The sequence below is a fragment of the Rattus rattus genome, chromosome 6, assembly GCF_011064425.1.
Source record: "Rattus rattus isolate New Zealand chromosome 6, Rrattus_CSIRO_v1, whole genome shotgun sequence".
In the NCBI taxonomy this organism is placed as follows: Eukaryota; Metazoa; Chordata; class Mammalia; order Rodentia; family Muridae; genus Rattus; species Rattus rattus.
Window position 1 is genome coordinate 158,884,419 of NC_046159.1, and position 21,211 is coordinate 158,905,629.

The window sequence follows — 21,211 nt, forward strand, 5'->3', positions numbered from 1 at the left end:
TCCCTTTGGCAAATCCCTATCTTCAAAAATATTTACATTACAATTCTTAATAGTAACAAACTTACAATTATTGTTTGGTGGTGGTGGGATTGGGGGGGGGTCACCACAACATGAGGAACTGTATTAAAGGGTCCCAGAATTAGGATGGTTAGAACCTCTAGGTCTGTCAGACCATTTTTTGGTCTGTTTGCTTTTCCCCAGAACAAAGAATGAAGGCCTGGAAAATATTTTTTGGCCAGTACCTAAGAGAAGAACCTAGCAATTTCAAGAAAATTTCTGGTATAAACAGAACAGTCCAAATTAAACTGGAAACATATATGCAAACTTTTAAACATTTTTCAAAATCATCTGGCAAGGACCATTCATCATTTCAAAGTAGTGATGGTCATACTAATTTTTTAATGAATGTAAACAAAATACCTTTACAAAAATACTGGCATTTTTAGTAACAATGCAGACTTTGATAATTTAAACAACATTCATTAGGTCCCACTATTAGAACTCTCTAGTCTAACAGGCTGCTCAGCTAGCTACAAGGGAAAGCATGGATACAGAGAAGCATCTGGCTGGATTTTAAGAATGAAATGGGAGATCTCAAAAAGTGGTGCATTCACTTTTTAACTGTGCTCAGTCAGCATCGCAGGGTCTGAATGGCATACCTTCACTCGCTCCTCAAATGGAACCACAAAAGGCAGCTCTGTCAGGATGGCAAGCTGTCGTTCCTCAGACACAGACAGGGGTGGGGATTCCAGACCCACTGCAACACATGTTGAAACTCATTAATTAGTCCATCTGTTCCATTCACTGCCAGCTACTAAAATCAGGATTTTTAAAGTCATTTTAAGGATCTGAACTAACCTAGTGATTCCATCTATCTCTATATCCACGAACATACATACCCTCTGGGCCCAATCTGAAATTGGAAGTCATTCTAGTCAGGTAAAGCGATACAAATGCAGAGGGGAAAGGGTGACCATCTTCAGTTGTACGCTCACTCACAAAATAGCTAGCACTCAAGCTATGAGGCTCAGGATGACAGGACTAAAGTGGAAGCTCCTGAAAAGCTGCTTTTTTCCTAGAGGATGGGTATGTGAGCATGTCAAAAGTTGCCCAAGAGAAAGCTGTATAGCTAGTGGGACTATATTGGTATATAGCAAACTTAGAACCTGTTCTTTCTCAATAGTGAGAAAACAGTCTGGTACAATGAATCACAGTCAACCCCTTTAAACTCATTTGAATGCAAAAGAGAAAAATCTGGGTAATTCTTAACAGTTTAAGATTCCTTTATAGCTGGGCAGTGGTGGCACACACCTTTAATCCCAGCAAAGGAAGAGGCAGGGGGATATCTGTGAGTTGGAGTGAGTTCTAGAAAAATCACCCCCTGTCTCAAAAAAAAAAAAAAAAAGACAAGCCACAGAGTGGTAAATTTAAAACAGATAAAGAAACTATATCCATAACATATAAAAAAATCTCCAAATGCAATAATTAAAACTAAACAAGCAAAACACTCAATACTATTAGTTAGCTGGTGAGGGCAAGGTTAAGCAAGTGCTTCATCACTGCTACAGCCCCTGTAGGCCTTCTACCTTTTTAACTTTTAAATTTTAATTAAAGAACAAAGTTTTGACAAATTCATTTAAATTTTAATTTAAAAAGTTTTGACAGTTCACACATGTACACAGTGTATGGTAATCACACTCATGATCCATTATCCTCTTATCTTCCTCCTACTCTTGCTCACCACACAACTGGTCTCCCTATTAACTTTCACGCTGCTTTTTTTTTTTTAATTTTTTTGGTGATCTACTGAGTTCAACCAGCATTTCTTATAGGAACGTAGGAAGTTATTTACTGGAGCATGGGCAGTCAATCATTTTTGAAGAAAATGACTCCTACTTCCTCACCAAATGTTAAGTGCTGAGGCACTGTGAAGCTATGAGTTTCCCCCCTCATCCATGCCAGTATGCGAAGAGCCAGACAACGACAGCCACTATTCATTATTGCAATGGCCACGCCATAGCCATAAGATAATCTTTTAAAAAACAACAACCCCAGGAGGGCATCCTGGGGCACCTTTTGTAGTACCAGGAAGCGGCTGTGAACCCCGAAAGGACCAATCAGAAGCCAATTCGATGTAATCACATAAGGGTCTTTATTTATAAGCCCGAGCTCAGGTTTAACTCACCATCAACCCACAGGACAGTTCCAGTGGAGAAGCTCAAAGAGCCTCATCATGACAAAGCTTTATTATAGAAGCAGTGAGAGGTGTGTCTAGCCTGGCAAGCATCTGATTGGAGAGCTACTGTGGGCTTTAGCATAACTGCCTGGTGTTGGGAGTCAATCTTTTTTTTTTTTTTTTTTTCAGAGCTTGGGACCGAACCCAGGGCCTTGCACTTGCCTAGCTAAAGCTAAATCCCCAGCCCTGGGAGTCAATCTTAAATGCTGCTTTCCACTAGATTGGTGGTTGTTAGGCAGGGGCGGGCTTATAAACTGGTGGTGCAGATTTGTTGGGGCTGGAGGTTTAACTTGAAGACTGGTGGTAGGTACCAGCCTGTGAGTTTACTTGAGTTCAAACTTAGGTCAGGTTCCCTAAGATGAGGTCTAAACCCAAAATATTTGGTCTCTCATTTTAATTCCAGTACTTTGGAAGGTAGAGACAGATAAATCTCTACACCAGCTAAGGCTACACAGTGAGACCTGGTGTCAAAGAAATAAAAGCCAACCAACCAACCAAACCAAAACATGACAATCCCAAGTGCTGGCTGAGATACAAAGTACTAGTGCACAAAAGAGTATCTCTGGTCTGAATGTAAGGTTGTACAGCTACTTCAGAAAACAGTCCTGCAGTTTTCTTTTCTTTTTATACAGGTAAGCGCATGGCTGCAGTGACTTAAGATTCTTCCATTATTTATGCTCACACATACTTGCACACTGGTAATAACAGCAGCTACATTCATATTCACCAAAGACTAACAAAATAACCAAATGTTCTTCACATGGCATAACTACTCAAAGGGATTTTGCAGAGTGAGCAAAAGAAACAGCTATGATCCACAGAATCCCAGGTGTCTCTTGCTGTGTGCCCTAGAGCCCTACCTTTCAGAAAAGGTGAGATAACAATCATTTTCTACCTGTCTACCAGGGTCACACAAGGTGACTTTTACTGGAGTGATGATGAAGATACTATGTGTGGTGTTCAGCAGAAATCACAGAGTTAACAGTAAAAGGAGTGAATGCTACAGAGTATCGTCCTGGTGAAAAGAAGTACAAACAGAGAACTTACCTTCCAGGGTGGACTGCAGTGGGCCAATTCTGCCCATCCTCCGGAATCGCCACACATGTCTAGATGCAGGTACATAGAGCTGGGTAACCTATGGGAACCAATTGCTGTCAGCACTTACTTTTGTCCCAGCACCTAAGGAGCTGACGGTCTATTCTTGTTCAGTCCAGGCTGCCTATCATGCTCTCATAATTTAGCTTTGAATACTTGAACAATGATATAATTATGAAACAAAGCATATCGCATTTAAAAATAACAAATTTTTTAAATTAATTGATTTTTCTTTAATCTGTAAGTTCTTCTAATTCTTTAGTTTTTGGTCTTTGTAATTTTTTTTCAATAAAGGAATAAGCTTTTGTTTATGGTCTGTAATGTACTCACTACATGCAGAGATACCAGAAGAGAGTTAGAGCAACAAGCTCAATGTGTGTGGTGGCATGTTACATCCTTCTTTGAACCCACAAAATATGATACCCATTAGGTGGAAGAAATGCATAAACAGGAAGACATCACTACTACCTTGATAGCCTTAGAGAGGCATGTCAAATATTTACTATTTCTTTCAAGAAGAGTTTCAAAATGATATGGCTCCTTCATATTCTATAAAATTTATGAATAGAGTTCTTTTCCTCTTCCGCTATGAACTTGTAGAGTTACTATATGAGGCCAGACCATGCAGCTATTTTCAGTGTTATTCAGAGTTCTCTGGACAGTGTACATGTCTAGGAGGAAGGTTCTCAGGGGTTCCTAACCTTTCTGCATGCCTCAGCAGCCTCTTGTGGTGGTCACAGGTCACCACACTTCAAACCTAGAACTACCACCATGCTAAAGTCCTTTTGTGTTGGTGAAAAGTTGCCTAGAGTCATCCATCTGGGCTTGGAGCTCTTCACTTTGCAAGAGCTGACCATTTGCAAACTGTCACTGGGTGGAGCTAAAGGCCTCAGGTTCAACTTGAAGATGGCTTGTCCCTGAATACAGAGTCATACCTCCAATGTCCTGATGCACTCCTGTCCTGGATTCTTGCTGCACCTATATCGCTGTCTCACTTCTATCTCCTGACTGCCTTCCACTCTCAAAGATTCTAAAATATATCATTCATGACTTTCTCTGAGAGCACTTAATGTGCACTCTTCCTGATGATCTGGAAGACTAAGTCTGCTTTAGGTTCAAATCTTAGCAATAATCAATTGTCTGCCCGTTCAAACAACCTAGGATAAAACCTATCTCTTTTAACTAATGAACATACTTTTATTGGTAGGAATACTAAAACTGAAATTGTTTTCAACTCCAATAGAAATCATTGTGTTTCAACACAACCTGAGGCAATAACAATACTATCAAGATAATGATTATCAGGATACTGTCTAAGCCAATGCTGCTGCTATGTATTTTGTCCTTTGACTAAGAGTTAGCATTGCCTAAAACATTGATACATCCTCAAAGTTAAGTGAAGAGTTAGAGCATTTAAAAAGGCTTACATTCCCTTTAAATACAAAAGCTGAGGAACCTATCTGTAATGAAAAGTATTAGGGAAATTTTCCACTGACTTTATCTGCTTTGATATCTTCTTGTTCTGACAGCCAGTGGTTTGGAGGACAGAAATTTCTTCTCGTGTCTCTAGACTTCAGCATTTTCACTAGGTTGGTGATAACCTGAAGAGAAAGAACAGGGCAGTGTCATACAAACTCAGTGACTAACACATTACAGAGCATGCCACCATTAACCAGATAAGACGCAGGTGTTTGTCTACATGATAAAATGGATGTGAGAAAAAGCCTCCTTTAGGGACTACAAGAACATGCTGGAAGAACCAGTTGATTACCAAAAGAAACAGAAAAGCAACGTTAAGTGTACACACTCTTTAAAAATGAGGTCAGGTGACCTTGTCTTGAAACAAACAAACAAACAAACAAACAAATAAACAAAGGTCAGTTCTCTCCTAGAAGAAGGGAACCTGTGAGTCACAGGGTGCTGTCGCATACCTTTGATCCCAGAACCAGGGAGACAGAGGCAGGTGGATCTGCTAGTTCAAGGCCAGATTTGTCTATAGAATTCCAAGACAGTAAGGGTAACACAAAGAAACCCTACTTTGAAAAACCAAAGAGGAGGAAAACACAAAGCAAAGCAAAGCAAAGCAAAGCAAAGCAAAGCACAGCACAGCACAGCACAGCACAGCACAGCACAGCACAGCACAGCACAGCACAGCAAAGCACAGCACAGCACAGCACACACAGCACAGCACAGCACAGCACAGCAAAGCAGCCCAAGAAGCTAGGGTCTGAGGAATGGAGAGATGGCTCAATGATTAAGAATGACTCCCTTTTCTTGTAAAGGATCCAAGTTCAGTCACAGCACTCATATAAAGTGGCTCACAAACACTTCTAATTCTAGCTCCAGGGGATCTGATGCCCTCTTCTGTCTCTAGGGGTAGCTACCACACAACACATTACCCACACACTTACTTATTATAAACTGAGTAAAACTGTTTTCTATTTTTTTTTTCAAGCAAGGTCTCATACAGCTCAGTCTACATCCTCCTGCTAATTCCTAAGTGTCAATGATTACATGCCTGCGTGACCACATTTTGGAATTCTTTTTTTTCATAGCACCCTCTTTAGATTTATTTTATGTGCATGAGTGTTTTAGCTGCATGTGTGCATGCGCACCATGCGTGCACTGGTATCCTTGGGAGTCAGAAGACAGCACATGATCTCCTGGAGTTCAAGTTATAGGTGGTTGTGAGATACCTTGTGGGGCTTAGAAACTGAACCTGGGTCCTTTGCAAGAGGAACAAGTGTTCAAAACCATTAAGCATCTCTTTAGTCCCTTGGCTAGAATTTTTAAGACAGAATCCTGGCAGTGTATAGCTCACATGGGCTGTAATGAAGCTCATCTTGTTACTATGTTGAATTAGTTTTTCTGAGAAATACCACATGAAAGATGTGAGTGAATCAGCATCCTAATAAATCTCTATTTTTCCCCACATACCGTGCCTGTGCCTCTAGAGCTGATCAATTTTCTACAGTCTCCTATTTGGTGTAATTCTCAGGTTGGCCATTCTCTCCAACTGCAACATCACAGCTATGTGTATCCTTTCAATGTTCTTAAAGCATTAGCTCTGCTTTGGCATACTCCTTTAGCTTTAGCTCCTTTGGAAGATGGCCTACAAATTACCTAGGGACCTGAGAGTTTTCAGGAATTGATCTGGGATCAAAAGTAATTGGTAAGATTAAAGAAATCTACCAGTACTATCTAAAACAAAAAAAAAAAATCTAGAAATATGCTTTGTAGAGCTGGCAAGATTACTCAGTAAATAAAGATGCTTACTACCAAGATTGACAAGAGCTTAATTCCCAAGGAACCACATGACAGAAGTAGAGAACTGTGAGGCAAGTGGAACTGTGTCATCAGGCAAAAACTGGGAAGGTTGAATAGATTCAGAAACCACAGTAAATTCTCATATCTGAGAACAGTAGGCATTTCATCTACTCCCTACCAGGATCCTGTCCTGGAGCATGTGATCATGACATCCAACATGAGGATCAGGAAGCCAGGTAGCACAGAGCACAAAGTTCTGCATACTAATGAGGTATCTAGATGGGCTGACCCCTAGGGTTTAGCCCATAAGTGTCCTTCTTGGACATTCCTTCCTGAAAAAGATATTTAATCTCTGGTCCACCCTGAGTAAGTATACAACTATTTTCCACTATCAATAAACACTTTGAACAAGTAAGGACTCATCAAGAACTGATGTGGGGGAAAGCCTTCGTCATATAGAGCCATGTAACCTAAGTCTCCTACAGAAGACCTCTCCGCACTCCAGACAACTCACCCCTGACTTAAACCAGATTCTGGGCCCCAGGTTCAATGCCAATCCACTGCTCAATCCTGACTCCTTGTGGTTCACAGCAGTGTCTGGGTATCCAGGAGTTTGGGAACATCAGCCTGCCTTCCTATTTCTCATCCAGGCTGGGGTACCCATCTTAGGCTATATTTGTAGCCTAACACCTCCCCAGCTATGTTCATAAACCGCAATTGCGGTGAGGCAGAACATGGACCCACAGAGAACCAATTCTCACAAGCTGTATTGTAACCTTCATACATGTGCTGTAGCATGTTCCTCCCCCAAATAAATGTGTAAACACATATCATTTATACCATCTTCAAGTGCTAATTTCACATAAATATGAAACAACTTTTAAAAAAATATAAGTAGGGGTTGGGGATTTAGCGCGCGCGCAAGAGAGAGAGAGGAGGGGGGGAGTGTGAGTGTGTGTATTCCAGCAAGATTTGTTACAGTTGTTAACAGGAGCACAGATGATAGGTTACAGAATCATGAGCACCTTACCAGTGGCTATAACAGTGAAGGAAATTTTTCTCCCTTTCATGAATTGCCTATTTTAAATCTTATCTCAGGAGCCCTACCCATTCAATGATAGGTTATTGAAGGACCTAACACTGTGAAGACAAGCATAGCTGATATGAGTTCAAGAGTGCAGCAGCCAGGTTTGGAGAGATGGCTCAGCAGTTAAAAGCACAGACTGCTCTTCCAGAGGTCTTGAGTTCAATTCCTAGCAACCACATGGTGGCTCACAACCATCTGTAATGGGATACGATTCCCTCTTCTGATGAGTCTGAAGAAAGCTACAGTGTACTCACAACATAAAATAAATAAATAATTTTTAAAAAAATGTAGCAGCCACATCATGCCTGAAAAATCAGCATTCCACACCTATTCCCTTTCTTGCCACAGCCTTGGATATTGTGATGGGTTGAATGAAGATGGCCCCCATAGACCCACAGGGAGTGGCACTATTAGGAGGTATGTTAGAGTAGGTGTGGCTTTGTTGGAGGAAGTGTGTTACTGTGGGTACGCTTTGAAGTTTCAAATACTCAAGCCAGGCCCAAGTGGCACTCCCTTCTTGATGCCTTCTGATGTGAATGTAGAACTCCCAGCTACTTCTCTAGCACCTGCATGCCACGACAATAATGGCAAAACTCAAAACTAAAACTCTAAACTGTAAGTCAGCCCCATATTAAATGTTTTCCTTTATAAGAGTTGTTATGGTCATAGTGTCTCTTCACAGCAATAGAAACCCTAAGACAGGTATGGTTGTCCCATTTATGAGTCATTTATTCTTAGTAATTTGGCCAGTTATAAGTCTCTGGAACTAATTGCTGATCACTGCAACGAGAAGCTTTCTGACCAAAGCTGACAACAGCACTATTCTATAGGCTGGTATTTAAAAGGTAATGTGATTTTTTTTTTCCTGGAGCTGAGGACTGAACCCAGAGCCTTGGGCTTGCTAGGCAAGCACTCTACCACTGAGCTAAATCCCCAACCCCGGTAATGTGATTTTATACATTATGTTCAGTTAGCAAAGAGCAGTAGCTTTCCCACTATGGCACAGGATATGCCCTTTTGACTAAGTCTATATATAGTATGAGGGCTAGTTAGCAGAGAGGAAGCTAAAAGTCAAGTTTCAATTTTGTTTTTCTGTCCCATGACTAAACTGGCCTTAGGTTTTAAGAAATGTGTACAGATTTCAGGTTGGCCTGAAACTCACAATCTTCCTGCTTCAGTCTTCCAAATGTTGAGATGTACCAGGTTCATTACCACACCCAGAATATTTTTTTCTTTCAAATGGAAAATATAAAGCAACAATCAAGAGGTTAAGAATCATCTAGCACACTCTCCTTTCTATGTGGCAATGTATATAGATGTGTCTGCTTTCTTGACCCACTGTCTTTGCTAAGGCCCATTAAATGTGGTAGCCAAGTACAAAGATATAGCAAGTAAGTTTTCCTGCTTCTCCATGGGGTTAAAGTGATTATAGCCATAAATTATACTTCAAGAAGAAGCTTATAGGGGGCTGGAGAGATGGCTCAGTGGTTAAGAGCACCGACTGCTCTTCCTGAGGTCCTGAGTTCAAATCCCAGCAACCACATGGTGGCTCACAACCATCTGTAATAAGATCTGATGCCCTCTTCTGGTGTATCTGAAGACAGCTACAGTGTACTCACATACATAAAATAAATAAATAAATCTTTAAAAAAAAAAAAAAAAAAAAAAATAAAAAAAAAAAAAAAAAAAAAAAAAAAAAAAAAGAAGAAGCTTATAAAGTTGATAAATGCATTACATGTTTTAACTGTGTTGGTGCAGAGGTTAGAAATGGATCTCAGTTCCTAAGGTGACAAGTAAAGATGACTTTGAGCAATTAGATTCTATGTTCTGTAACCAGTCAACAAAGCCTCTCAATTCAAGATGGTCTTAGACTGGAAAATGAAAATGGTCTGCTCTGAAGTAAAAAGCCTAGCCTCAGTGTTTGCAATTCTGTCAGTCAACAAAAAGCAAGAAATTAATGGCAAATGCTTTTTACCCCCTTTGGTGATTTTACTGTGAATGCTTCAAATTAATTTGGTACTGAAGTACACATAAATGGTACAGACATTGTACAGGGACAACAGTTAACACCTCCCATACAGAATCACTACCACTGAACAGACAGACAATGCTTGCTTTTAGGAAAAAGTGACAACACCCTATTTGATATAAATGTCATTTTCTCCTATAAGAAACACTAGCAGTGGGGTGGGGATTTAGCTCAGTGGTAGAGCGCTTGCCTAGCAAGCACAAGGCTCTGGGTTCGGTCCCCAGCTCCGAAAAAAAGAAAAAATGAAAAAAAGAAAAAAAAAAAGAAAGAAAGAAACACTAACAGCAGCTGATCATCACTCATGAGTCATACTGGTTTGTATGATTTCTAGACTATAGAGTCTAGCAGGTGGTGTAAAATTGGTGGGGTACATGTTCTTTCTATTCTAAGGTCAAAGGTCTTTGTTAAAACACAATTTAAAAAGCTAAACCCATCCCATATCAAAAAAAGTGGGGGAAGGTTGGGGAGATGGCTCAGCGGTTAAGAGCACTGACTGCTCTTCCAGAGGTCCTGAGTTCAATTCCAAGCAACCACATGGTGGCTCACAACCATTTGTGATGGGATCTGATGCCCTCTTCTGGTGTGTCTGAAGACAGTTACAGTATACTCATATGTATAAAATAAATATTTAAAAAAAAAAAAAAAAGCAAAGTGTTAGGATTTTAGATGTAGCACAGTCTATGCTTACAAAGCCCTGAGTTCAATCTTTCTCTTTCACTTCCATATACAACAGAGAGCAAGAATCATCTACCATAGCACACAATGCATGTAGATGGGCCTGCCTCCCTGACCTACTGCCTTTGCTAGGGCCCATTAAATGTGGTAGTCAGACACAAAGACGTACCAAGCAGGATTTCCTACCTCTTCCCTGAGACAGGGTCTTGCTTAATTCACCTTGAACTCACTAGAGCACTTGTAAATCATTCTTAGCAAGCTGAGAGCTGGGATCACTAGCATGCATTATTGCATTTGGCTCCACAAAATCTTTATTTAATGTTTAAGCAAAACAAAATAAGATCAGGATAAAAAAAAATCTCATGTAGTATTATTAATTTCAGATATTTCTAAGCCCCAAAGACTGTCATACAAAATTATAAAATATCCAGTAGGAACAGTAAAATTTTATCTTCCAGTGTACACAAAACCTGGTGTCCTACATTAAGGGAAGTGTTACTAGCAAAGAACCCAGAGCTTAATTACCCATAGATAAGAAAACATACATGTTACCATATGGTTCAAATCCATGAACACTTACACAAGCATTCCAAGTCTGAAGTAGGTGAGATAGTTTATTCTAGACAGCTAGAAAAGGTGCAAGATAGCCCATCTTCAAGGAAGGGCTCAGCAGGCAACTTTTAAGGTTTACTTAGAAATACAGAGAAAAAGGTGATTAAAATAAATTGTGCAAACATGTATCACACCAGTCTGCACAAATTATGAATTCAGTGATGCATTAGGCCTGTATTTGTGCAATCAAAACATTATCAGTTACTCTCACTACTGCTAATGCTTATGCTTCTAAGTGAAATGTGTTGTAAAATCAGGCAGAATGGGCTGCAGAGAGACTCTCATGGACTTGTAAGATGAATAAGCAGTCCTTAATTAGCCCATCAGGTTAAGTGCAAGCATTAATGGGTCTTTCCTAAAGTCTAGCTTGACATCGTTCTCCAAACATGGCCAAGAAGAAAGTTCCATTAGCAATATTAATACAAACTTAGTTGATCATTTTCATTCAATTAACTTCTTTCAATTAAACAGATAGCTTGACAAAAGCAGTGATAAAAGACCTGAAGGGACAGCTGATGACTCTCATGGAACATTAGTGTTTGAGAGGTCGCTGGTATTAAACGGCCTGTAAATCTAGCATTCAATTTGGAAGATGCATTTCTTCTGCTCCCCTTTAACGAGCAATTTTAGCTGACTAGATGTGTTTGCAGCAGAAATTGCATAGGGGTCAGAGTCAAGCACCTTTTTCCTGCTCTTTTTTTTTTTTTTTAAACCTCATCACCCACTCTTGCCAGCATTCCAGCCATGGTACCCCATAACTTTTTTTTTCCATTGTTAGAAATGAATTCATTCTGGAGTAATTTATATACAGCATGCATTAAAAACTGACTCATTCTACCTTTTTGATTCCATCTTATAAAAGATTAAAAATAATTTTTACCAAGATTTTTCTTTTAATGAAAAATAAAAATGAAAACACTTAAAATTTTTTATTACTTTTTTTTTTTTTTCTTTTCTTTTTTTCAGAGCTGGGGACCGAACCCAGGGCCTTGTGCTTGCTAGGCAAGTGCTCTACCACTGAGCTAAATCCCCAAACCCCTTTATTACTGTTTTAGCTTGTCAAGGATAGCCTTAAGACATTTTACATATTGATAACTATGAGGGTTTTGTTTTTCACCTTCTGCTAAAAAGTCAGAAGACAATGTTTGAGAGTCAGTTTTCTCCTTTTACTGTGTGTGATACAGGACTTAGTTCAGGTCTCCAGGTTTGGTAGAAAGAACCTTTATTTAATGAGCCATTTCAAAAGCACAAAAGCAATGCTTTAAAATGAATCAGATATAAAATAAAGATAAGGTTTTTCTTTAAAGGTTTTGTAGATTAAAATTATGCCTAAAACCAACCTCCAAATTTCTATTCTTCTAAAAGAAACTAAACAAAAACAAATCTGTGCTGGATCCATTCTGACATGCCACGTACCTTGAACAACTGAACCCATCGTTTCTGTTCCATCTGTATGCACTGTTGCATCTCAGAATTAGTAGTGACCCCAATACTCTGAAATGCGGTGACATATTCTTCCCGAACTTCCGGCTTTGTTTCTGGATATGCTAGCTTGATGATCCCCAAGCAGGCATCTCGAAGGCATCTTGACAGCAGGATTAACTCCTCCAGAGTGAAAGGCATCATGGATAATTGTCTCTGACCTACAACTAAAACAACACAATCTTCAACCAGTGGTTTTTTGTTTTGTTTTGTTTTTTTCACTACACACAGCAAAGGGAAAAGAAATAGAAAAAAGAAAAAAAGCCTTTCAATTACCCTTAAAAACTGATAGGCCATCAAACCCATTTTTCAAAATTCTTACCTTCTATGGGGTCACCGAAAAATTCGTTGTCATGTATGGAAATCAGTGAATGACTGAACAAGGAGCTGAAGAGGTAAAAGAGTGGGATGATTCGACTAGAATCTTCAAAAGACATGGGCGAACCCCTTGATATCACCTGAAGCAACGGCACCATAGACCTAAAGGAAAGGCAGGGAAAAACAAAACAGCTTTTAAGATGAGGCTTAGGAATTAAGACATCAGATAATATACTCAATGAAAATAAATTTACATCAACAAAGAAACTACTTAAAAAAGGAAAAGTTCCCCCAGAGACAACACAAGTTAGTAACTGGCACCAGAGAAGACAAGAGAGACCACCAGACCAGCCTTTCTGATGTGTGCCTGTCCCTGCCACCTGTGGAAAAAGGCAGTTACTGAGAGTGGACAGAGTCCCAGGCCAAAGCGCTGGAGAGTTGGAGATGAAGATTTGGTTCCTGCATGGAAACTATCCCCTCTCCCTCAACTTCCATTTAACAGATACCAATATATGCAGCAGGACAGAACATTTTACCTAGCCCCTGCTTACAGGTAGGTTTATTACACCTCTACTTTGAAGCCAAATTAGAACCTTCATCTTCCACTCCTTGGGGCCTTGCTTCTTCTGTCCATGTTTATAAGTAGCTCCCTTGCCTGCCTGTAGAAAACTTTCAGTTGCTACAAGCTGTGATTGGTTCCTTTCTCTCTCATGGAAGTCTGTCATATGGAACACATAGCTCTTTCCAAACAAGAAAGCACTGTGTGCCCTTTGCAATGAGACCTGCAGATAAACTCATGGGTATCTATTACACCCCTTTAGACTCTCTGTAGATATTGTCCACAAAAGTTATGGGTGTTTTTTGGAGACAAGATAGCCCTGACTGTCCTGGGATTTAAGAGATCTACCTACCTCTGCTGGGATTGAAGGTCTGCAGCACCACTCCCAGCTCCCAAAAGTTGTATTTGGAGACAGGAGCAGGAATGAAGTTGGAGAAACTAACACCATACATGCAGGATGGCAGAGTAGACATCTGCCTGTTCTTACCAGGGGTTGGGGGTGCTAGGGTTTGGGTTGGTGAGTGAAGTAGATGCAGATGAGGCATCTGCCTGATGCTGCCTTCAGGAAAAGGTCTAGAATGAGAACAGGAGCTCTCTGCAGCTCACAACAATCTGTAACTCCACTCTCAAAGGAGCCAATGCCGTCTTCCAGGCTCCTTGGGTACTGCCTCCATGCAGACAGAAATACTGTCCTACTCCACTACCAAAGTCAGGAAAGCTGAGAGCTGACTTAAGCATGTATAACAGTGGTTTCGTCTCCTGCCCAACCCGACGAGAAGAGAACCCAGCATATACTTTCTAAGTGAGTCCTTACTGTGCTACGAAGCCACTTACAAAAATTCTCCTGAGACACACAAAAGTAATTAATTCACTGCCATATATTTTTGATATTAGTAAAGATAATGGTCATAACCCTTTAGATCTCAGGCCTATCAATGCAGAGCCACAAAAATCACATAACTAAGGAGTATGTAATATGTAAGAGAACAAGTGTTATACAGTTGCTGTGTGGCCAGTATTTTCCACATTTAAGCAGTGATTAGCACTGAAAAATCACTCCTGCTGTGAATCCTGGTCCTTACATTACCGTAAGCCACCTCGAAATCATACAGGCAAACAATGCTGTTAACCAGCATTAACTTATTTGTTCTTTCCTTAATTTCATGAGGTGAGCAAAAGAAGTTAATTATTTTCACTTGAATGATGGAAAGTAGAATTTGGAAGAAGAGTTACCAGTGCACCCTGCAGCCAGGGACAAATGAAACACAAGACACTTAGAAACATCTACTCAATTATCCTTCTGAAATCAAGTCAATCTCAAGAGACTTGGAACCAAAGAGTCTACAATTTAAGGTTGATAGGTATGACACCAAAAGCTAGTTGAATAACAGATAACCAATGGAACTTCATATGAATCCCTGCCACCTGTGACCACCCTCAGAATAAGGATTTGCACCTGTCTGTGGAGAATAGTCCCTCTCCTCATTAAAGAGTTTTCAGCTTTTCCTGCTGAATAATCTCCTGTTACAGACACTCTAAGTCCCTCAGTGCAGTGATCACAGTGAAGTAGTCTGTGGCTACCTTTGGTGAACAGTGGTCTGTTTGCTGGCTGCCAGTTGCTTCAACTTCAGTAAGCCAGAAACCAAACGGCCTCGTTTCAATGGGAAATATTGGAAAGAACACACTTGGAATAAGACCATGGCTTGCAAATCATCTGCCAGTGGGCCATGCACTTGGGAGGAAAGGGCAGGTGGATCTCTATGAATTCAAGGCCAGCCCTCCATAGAGAGTGTTCCAGGACAGCTAGGGCTGTTAAACAGGGAAACCCCATTTAGAAAAACAAAACAAACCCACTAAAAACATCTGCCTACCCCTAGATTTGTATGCTTGGAGTGAGGGACAGACTGCATCTCAGTTGGGTCTGGAACCTCTTGGCTACTAATGAGATGATGAGGCGGACTCCCAAGTCTGACAAAGGTCTTGGGACCTGCTGAGCTAGTCTTGCTGTGAAACTATCTTCAAACTAAATTTACTGTCATTTTCAAAATATCAGGTGTTTCATTTTTAATTTTGCTCTTGAAAGTAGTATGATAAGGTGTTAAGTGGGAATATATTAATACATTGCTTAGGTTCCTGGAAGGAAGTTATTTAATAAACTAAATAAGCAACAAATTCAAAATTCTCAACTGCCTTTTAAAATTTGCTTTAAAAAACCTCCAACCTTATCCACTGTAAAATAGTATTAATAATTTAATGTAATTAACAGTATCGTTTTTCTTTCACACATCATGACTCCATTTCCTCACCAAAAGACAAATGTCATAAACAAACAGAAAATTATCAAACAGACCATACCAGTATCTCTGTTGCTAAGCTGGGGTACTCATAGGTCAATGATAATTTCCTGTTCTAATGATCTCCAATCTCCTCTTGCCCTAAGTAAACAGTTGTTCATGAAAGTAAAGGTCAAGTCAGAAGAATTAAAATGTACCAAAACTTCTTATTTTAAATTTCTAAGTATGAATCTAACCTAGGTGTCTCTAGTCTTTGTTGATTCCAGATGAGTCACTCAGCCTTCATGAGTGTCACTAGCCACAGTGAGCTGAGAAAAACTCTTATTCACATAAGAATCATTAAGATTCAATTAAACATAAAAGCATTAAAGGAAATTTCCTTACCATTAAGGGCTTTTTCTGGATATAAGGGGTGCACACCCATAGTCCTAGTACTCTAGAAGCTAACACAGGACTTTAAAGTTTCAAGCTACTAGCTAGCTGCACTAAGTAAAACCCTGCTTCTTTTTGCTTTATTTGAAGAAAAAAAAAAAAGGTCAGGGGATCAGGAATTGGTAAGATGGTTTATCAGTTAGCAGCATTAGCTGCTCTTCCAAAGACTGGGGTTCAATTCCCAGTATCCACAAGGCAGCTAACAACAACCAGCTTCAGGAGATTCAATATCCTCTTCTGACTTCTACGGGTATAAGTTACACATGTGGTATACAATCATATATGCAGGTAAAACACCTACACACATAAACTGAAATAAATTTTCAAAAAGAAAAACGCCAGTGTTTGAATTTTTGAAAATAAAATTTCCCTTCAGATAAAGCCACATTCTAATAATGTTTACAGGGGCTGGGGATTTAGCTCAGTGGGAGAGCCCTTACCTAGGAAGCGCAAGGCCCTGGGGTCGGACCCCAACCCCAAAAAAAAGAACCAAAAAAAAAAAAAAAAAAAAAATGTTTACAGATAATCTAACTGTAAAATTAGGCACTAATTTTTCTTTTGGGGTGGGGTGGGGTAGAGGGTATGTATTTGTGAATTAAGGCCATTCAGAATACACCTTTCTAACATGACAGAACAAGAGTAAGCAGTAATTAGTTACAACCCTTTTTTTAGGTTGACACTTTCCATGCTCTTAGGCTCAATCTGTAAGCCTGTGTAGCACATACCCTGTGATCATCTGTGTTGTCATCGAAGAGATGAGAAACCAGAGGTGCCTCAAAAACCTGGCATTGAAGGCTAAACTGTAGAGAAGCCTGAAAAGAAAAGAAAAACAGAAGAGTAAGAAATTATTCACTTAAATCATTACTTAGAAAAACAATGCTATACAACTATACAGTAAAGACAGTACACAATTTAGAGAACTCATATTAATACACAAAAGCTCACATCTGACATAGATCCCATTGGTAAAGAAATGAAAAGAGTCATGTACCTCAACTGCAGGATGGCCTGGCTCTCATCTATTGCCCTGAGACTGGGTCCAAGATCCAGCAGCCCTGAGGACATATGGCTACTTTCACTCAAGCTTAGGCTGCCCTCTTCACAATATGGCTTACTAAAATACAGTAATACTTTTAATCCTAGGAGTTGGGAAGAAGAAAGACCAAGTATTCAAGGCCAGTCATGGTTACATGAGACCTTGTCTCAGAAACAAACAAACAAAAAACACAGAAAACAAAATTTAAATCTAAAAATACAAACCCCACATGAGATGAAATCAACAAAAACACAGACTTATGATGGTAGAAAAACATGTTGGTAAGACAGGAATTTGAATTACTTGCATGTTAGAACAAAATAGGAAAATAACTGGATGAGTAAGCACAATGAAACAATGGTTTTTTTTTTTTTTACAATGGAATTAAAGATACAATAGGAATGAACATGAGATAAAAGTGTAAAGGCAGCACTATCACAAGAGAAGAATGTTTATTTTAAATATCAACACTGTAATCTCATGTCCTTTCTATGGCTCCTCTGTTCCTATCATACACTGAGCCTAACATACAAAGCAAGAGGCAGAGAATCCAAATATCCACAAGTCAGTTTGTGGCAGAGCAAGCACAGAGTTAATTCTGCTTGACCATCTTAGAACCAAACCACCTGCCCAGAGACTTTCCAGATGCCTCTTGTTCCTCCTGTGGAAAGTGTGGTGATTAAAAAACAAGTAACAAAAAACAAAACAAAAAAACGAAAAAAACTAGTAATCTGTACCACAATTTATGCTAGTGAAAGATGTTTCAATTGATTATACTTAATTGACTAAATTTTGCAGGAATGTTAATGTAACTGAAGAGATAGTTCAGTGGTTAAGTGCTTTACCATACACACCATGTACACACATACAATCAAAATTAAAATTTCATAAAAACAAAACAAAACAGTGAAACCAGGTAGGGTTGTGGCACACACTTTAATCTCCGCAATTTGGGAAGCAGGGGCATGCAGATTTGCAATTTGAGGCTAGCCTAGTGTTCATAAATTTGTGACCAACCTGGATTACAAAATCCTGTCTAAACAAACATACCAGTGCAACCAGGGAAGAATATGGCCAGCCTGGTCTACAAAGCAAATTCTAGGACAACAAGGGCTCTGTTACACAGAGAAACTTGGTCTCCAAAACAAACAAACAAACACAAAGAACTGAAGGTCTGCCATGTCGGCTGCCTGAGAATTAGGATATTAAACCTGTTCCCCAACACTGAAAAATCATAAAAATCTTGAAGTGGCAATGCTCTATTAAGATTATCTATCACAAGTGCCCTTCACAATCTGGTTGTATCAGAAAGAGAAATCTTACCCACCTCAAAAGTATTATAAACTTATAAAAACTTCTTTCAAAGGTTCATAATGAAGTGGTATCAACACTTGACTAACTCCACATTGAGAAATACCTGGGTGAGACTCAAAATTACACTGAAATCTTAAAAAATCCTATGGAAGCAATGAAAAATGTTAAAATTATGTATGTTGGCAGGCATGGAGGTACATGCCTTTAATCCCAGAACTTGAGAGGGAGAAGCAAGTGGGTCTCTGTAAGTTTGAGGACAGGCTGGTCTACATAGAAAGTTCTAGGCTAGCTAGGGCCACATAGTAATCCTCTGTCTCAAAGCAAACAAACAACCCAACAAATTAAAAAAAACCCATGAGACTAACTAAGCCTTTAAGCACATTGTCTCCTGGGACTATTTTCCTCAAAAAGTTACTTCAAAAGACTATACTAAATGAAAAAGGTAAACGTAAAAAGCAGGTTGGGTATGGTAGCTCATGTCTGTAATTCTAACATTGGGGAAGAAAGCTTGGCATCAAGTTTGATACTGGTCTAAGCCACACAATAAGTTCTAAGATAGTCTGAGCTACAGTATGACAAAAAATGAAGAGAAAAAAAATCATACTGTTGAAAATTAGAGCTAAATTAGGAATGTTAATACACCTTGATTCTGAGATGTTTAAAGTAGTTATCATATGCTTTCCAAAGAGCCAATAAGATGGCTCAGTAGGTAAAAGTGCTTGCCACCAAGCCTGACAACCTGAGTTGGACCTAGGACCTACATAGTGGAAGGAGATCTGACTCTTTGCCACAGGTTGTCTGTCTTCTTTCTCAAGCACTACATGATATACAAATGGCGCTATTCCCAAATAAATAGGGAATAAAACCCACAAACTTTCTACATGAAAACATTCTAATGGGCAATATTTTGTGTTTTATTTCTTTTCAATCAAAAATTGATTCAATTAAGAATTTAAGCAATTAAAATTTAGGGATGGAGAGATCGCTCAGCTGTTAAAGGCTAGGTTTAAAACCAAAAACATAAGAAATTAAAATTTTAAAAAGTATACCAATTTTGTTTCAAAATGCATGTTTCATTTGAGTTTTATCTGAAAAGAAAAAAACAAAGTCAAAACAGAACAAGGATAAAGAATTACTTCACTTCATCCACTCAGAAATAATAAGAATATTCTGCTCTGTTATATACGCTTGTTCATACTTTTATACTAGATGTTCTTCCTAAACATCATTTTATGGCAATGCTACTAAAATTAAACATCTTTCTGAAACATCATTTTAATGGCTACATAGTTCAAGTTATATTTAAGGTTAATTTTGGGATTCTTGTACTTATTCAATGAGCAATGATAATAAAACAAACGATTAGACATTTTAATTAAATTACTAAAGATAATTTACTTTAGGGATTTATTCCCAAGAGGTAAAGAAGTGACTTATTCTTTCTATGTATTGAGACAGATTATCTTATACTATATTCATTGTAACAACCTTGTAAGTTAATTAGGGAAGAACAACAATTTTACAAACTCAAACCAGTGCTTCTGGACACATGAAAGCACAGAGGTGAATAGAGAAAGGACATGGCTTTTACCCAAGGCATCTCTGGCCTCTTAAGAAACCTCTGTGGCATTCACAGCTGAGGAATGCCGAATGGCTGAGAAACACCTAAAGAAATGTTCAACATCTTTAGTCATAAGGGAAATGCAAATCAAAACAACCCTGAGATTTCACCTCACACCAATGAGAATGGCTAAGATCAAAAACTAAGGTGACAGCAAATGCTGGCGAGGATCTGGAGAAAGAGGAACACTCCTCCATTGTTGGTGGGATTGCAGACTGGTACAACCATTCTGGAAATCAGTCTGGAGGTTCCTCAGAAAATTGGACATTGAACTACCTGAGGACCCAGCTATACCTCTCTTGGGCATAGATGCCCCAACATATAACAAAGACACATGCTCAACTATGTTCATAGCAGCCTTATTTATAATAGCCAGAAGCTGGAAAGAACCTAGATGCCCTTCAACAGAGGAATGGATACGGAAAATGTGGTACATCTACACAATGGAATATTACTCAGCTATCAAAAACAATGACTTTATGAAATTCACAGGCAAATGGATGGAACTGGAAAATATCATCCTGAGTGAGGTAACTCAATCACAGAAAAACACACATGGTATGCACTCATTGATAAGTAGATATTATCTCAAAAGCTTGAATTATCCTAGTCGCACAGAACACATGAAAATCAAGAAGGATGACCAAAATGTGAATGCTTCACTCCTTCTTTAAAAGGGGAACATGAATACCCTTGGCAGGGAATAGGGAGGCAAAGTTTAAAACAGAGGCAGAGGAACACCCATTCAGAGCCTGCCCCACATGTGGCCCATACATATACAGCCACCCAATTAGATAAGATGGATGAAGCAAAGAAGTGCAGGCTGACAGGAACCGGATGTAGATCTCTCCTGAGAGACACAGCCAGAATACAGCAAATACATAGGCAAATGCCAGCAGCAAACCACTAAACTGAGAACGGGACCACCGTTGAAGGAAATCAGAGAAAGGACTGAAGAGCTTGAAGGGGCTCGAGACCCCATATGAACAACAATGCCAAGCAACCAGAACTTCCAGGGACTAAGCCACTACCCAAAGACTATAATAAGACTGACCCAAAGACTGACCCTGGGCTCCAACCTCATAGGTAGCAATGAACAGCCTAATAAGAGCACCAGTGGAAGGGGAAGCCCTTGGTTCTGCCAAGACTGAACC

The 21,211-nt window shown here is 39.3% G+C and overlaps 1 protein-coding gene across 1 annotated transcript in view; it reads right to left on the reverse strand.

Annotated features, from left to right (window-relative positions):
* The window catches only part of Ube3c (ubiquitin protein ligase E3C), a 100,027-nt gene that overhangs the window by 43,976 nt on the left and 34,840 nt on the right, over positions 1-21,211 (reverse strand). The window contains exons 11-16 of the mRNA XM_032907206.1: positions 16,812-16,898; positions 12,806-12,963; positions 12,418-12,650; positions 4,828-4,932; positions 3,284-3,371; positions 660-757 (exon numbers count right to left, since the gene is read on the reverse strand). Coding sequence (XP_032763097.1) covers positions 660-757; positions 3,284-3,371; positions 4,828-4,932; positions 12,418-12,650; positions 12,806-12,963; positions 16,812-16,898 — 769 coding nt within the window. The remainder of the gene's footprint in view (positions 1-659; positions 758-3,283; positions 3,372-4,827; positions 4,933-12,417; positions 12,651-12,805; positions 12,964-16,811; positions 16,899-21,211) is intronic.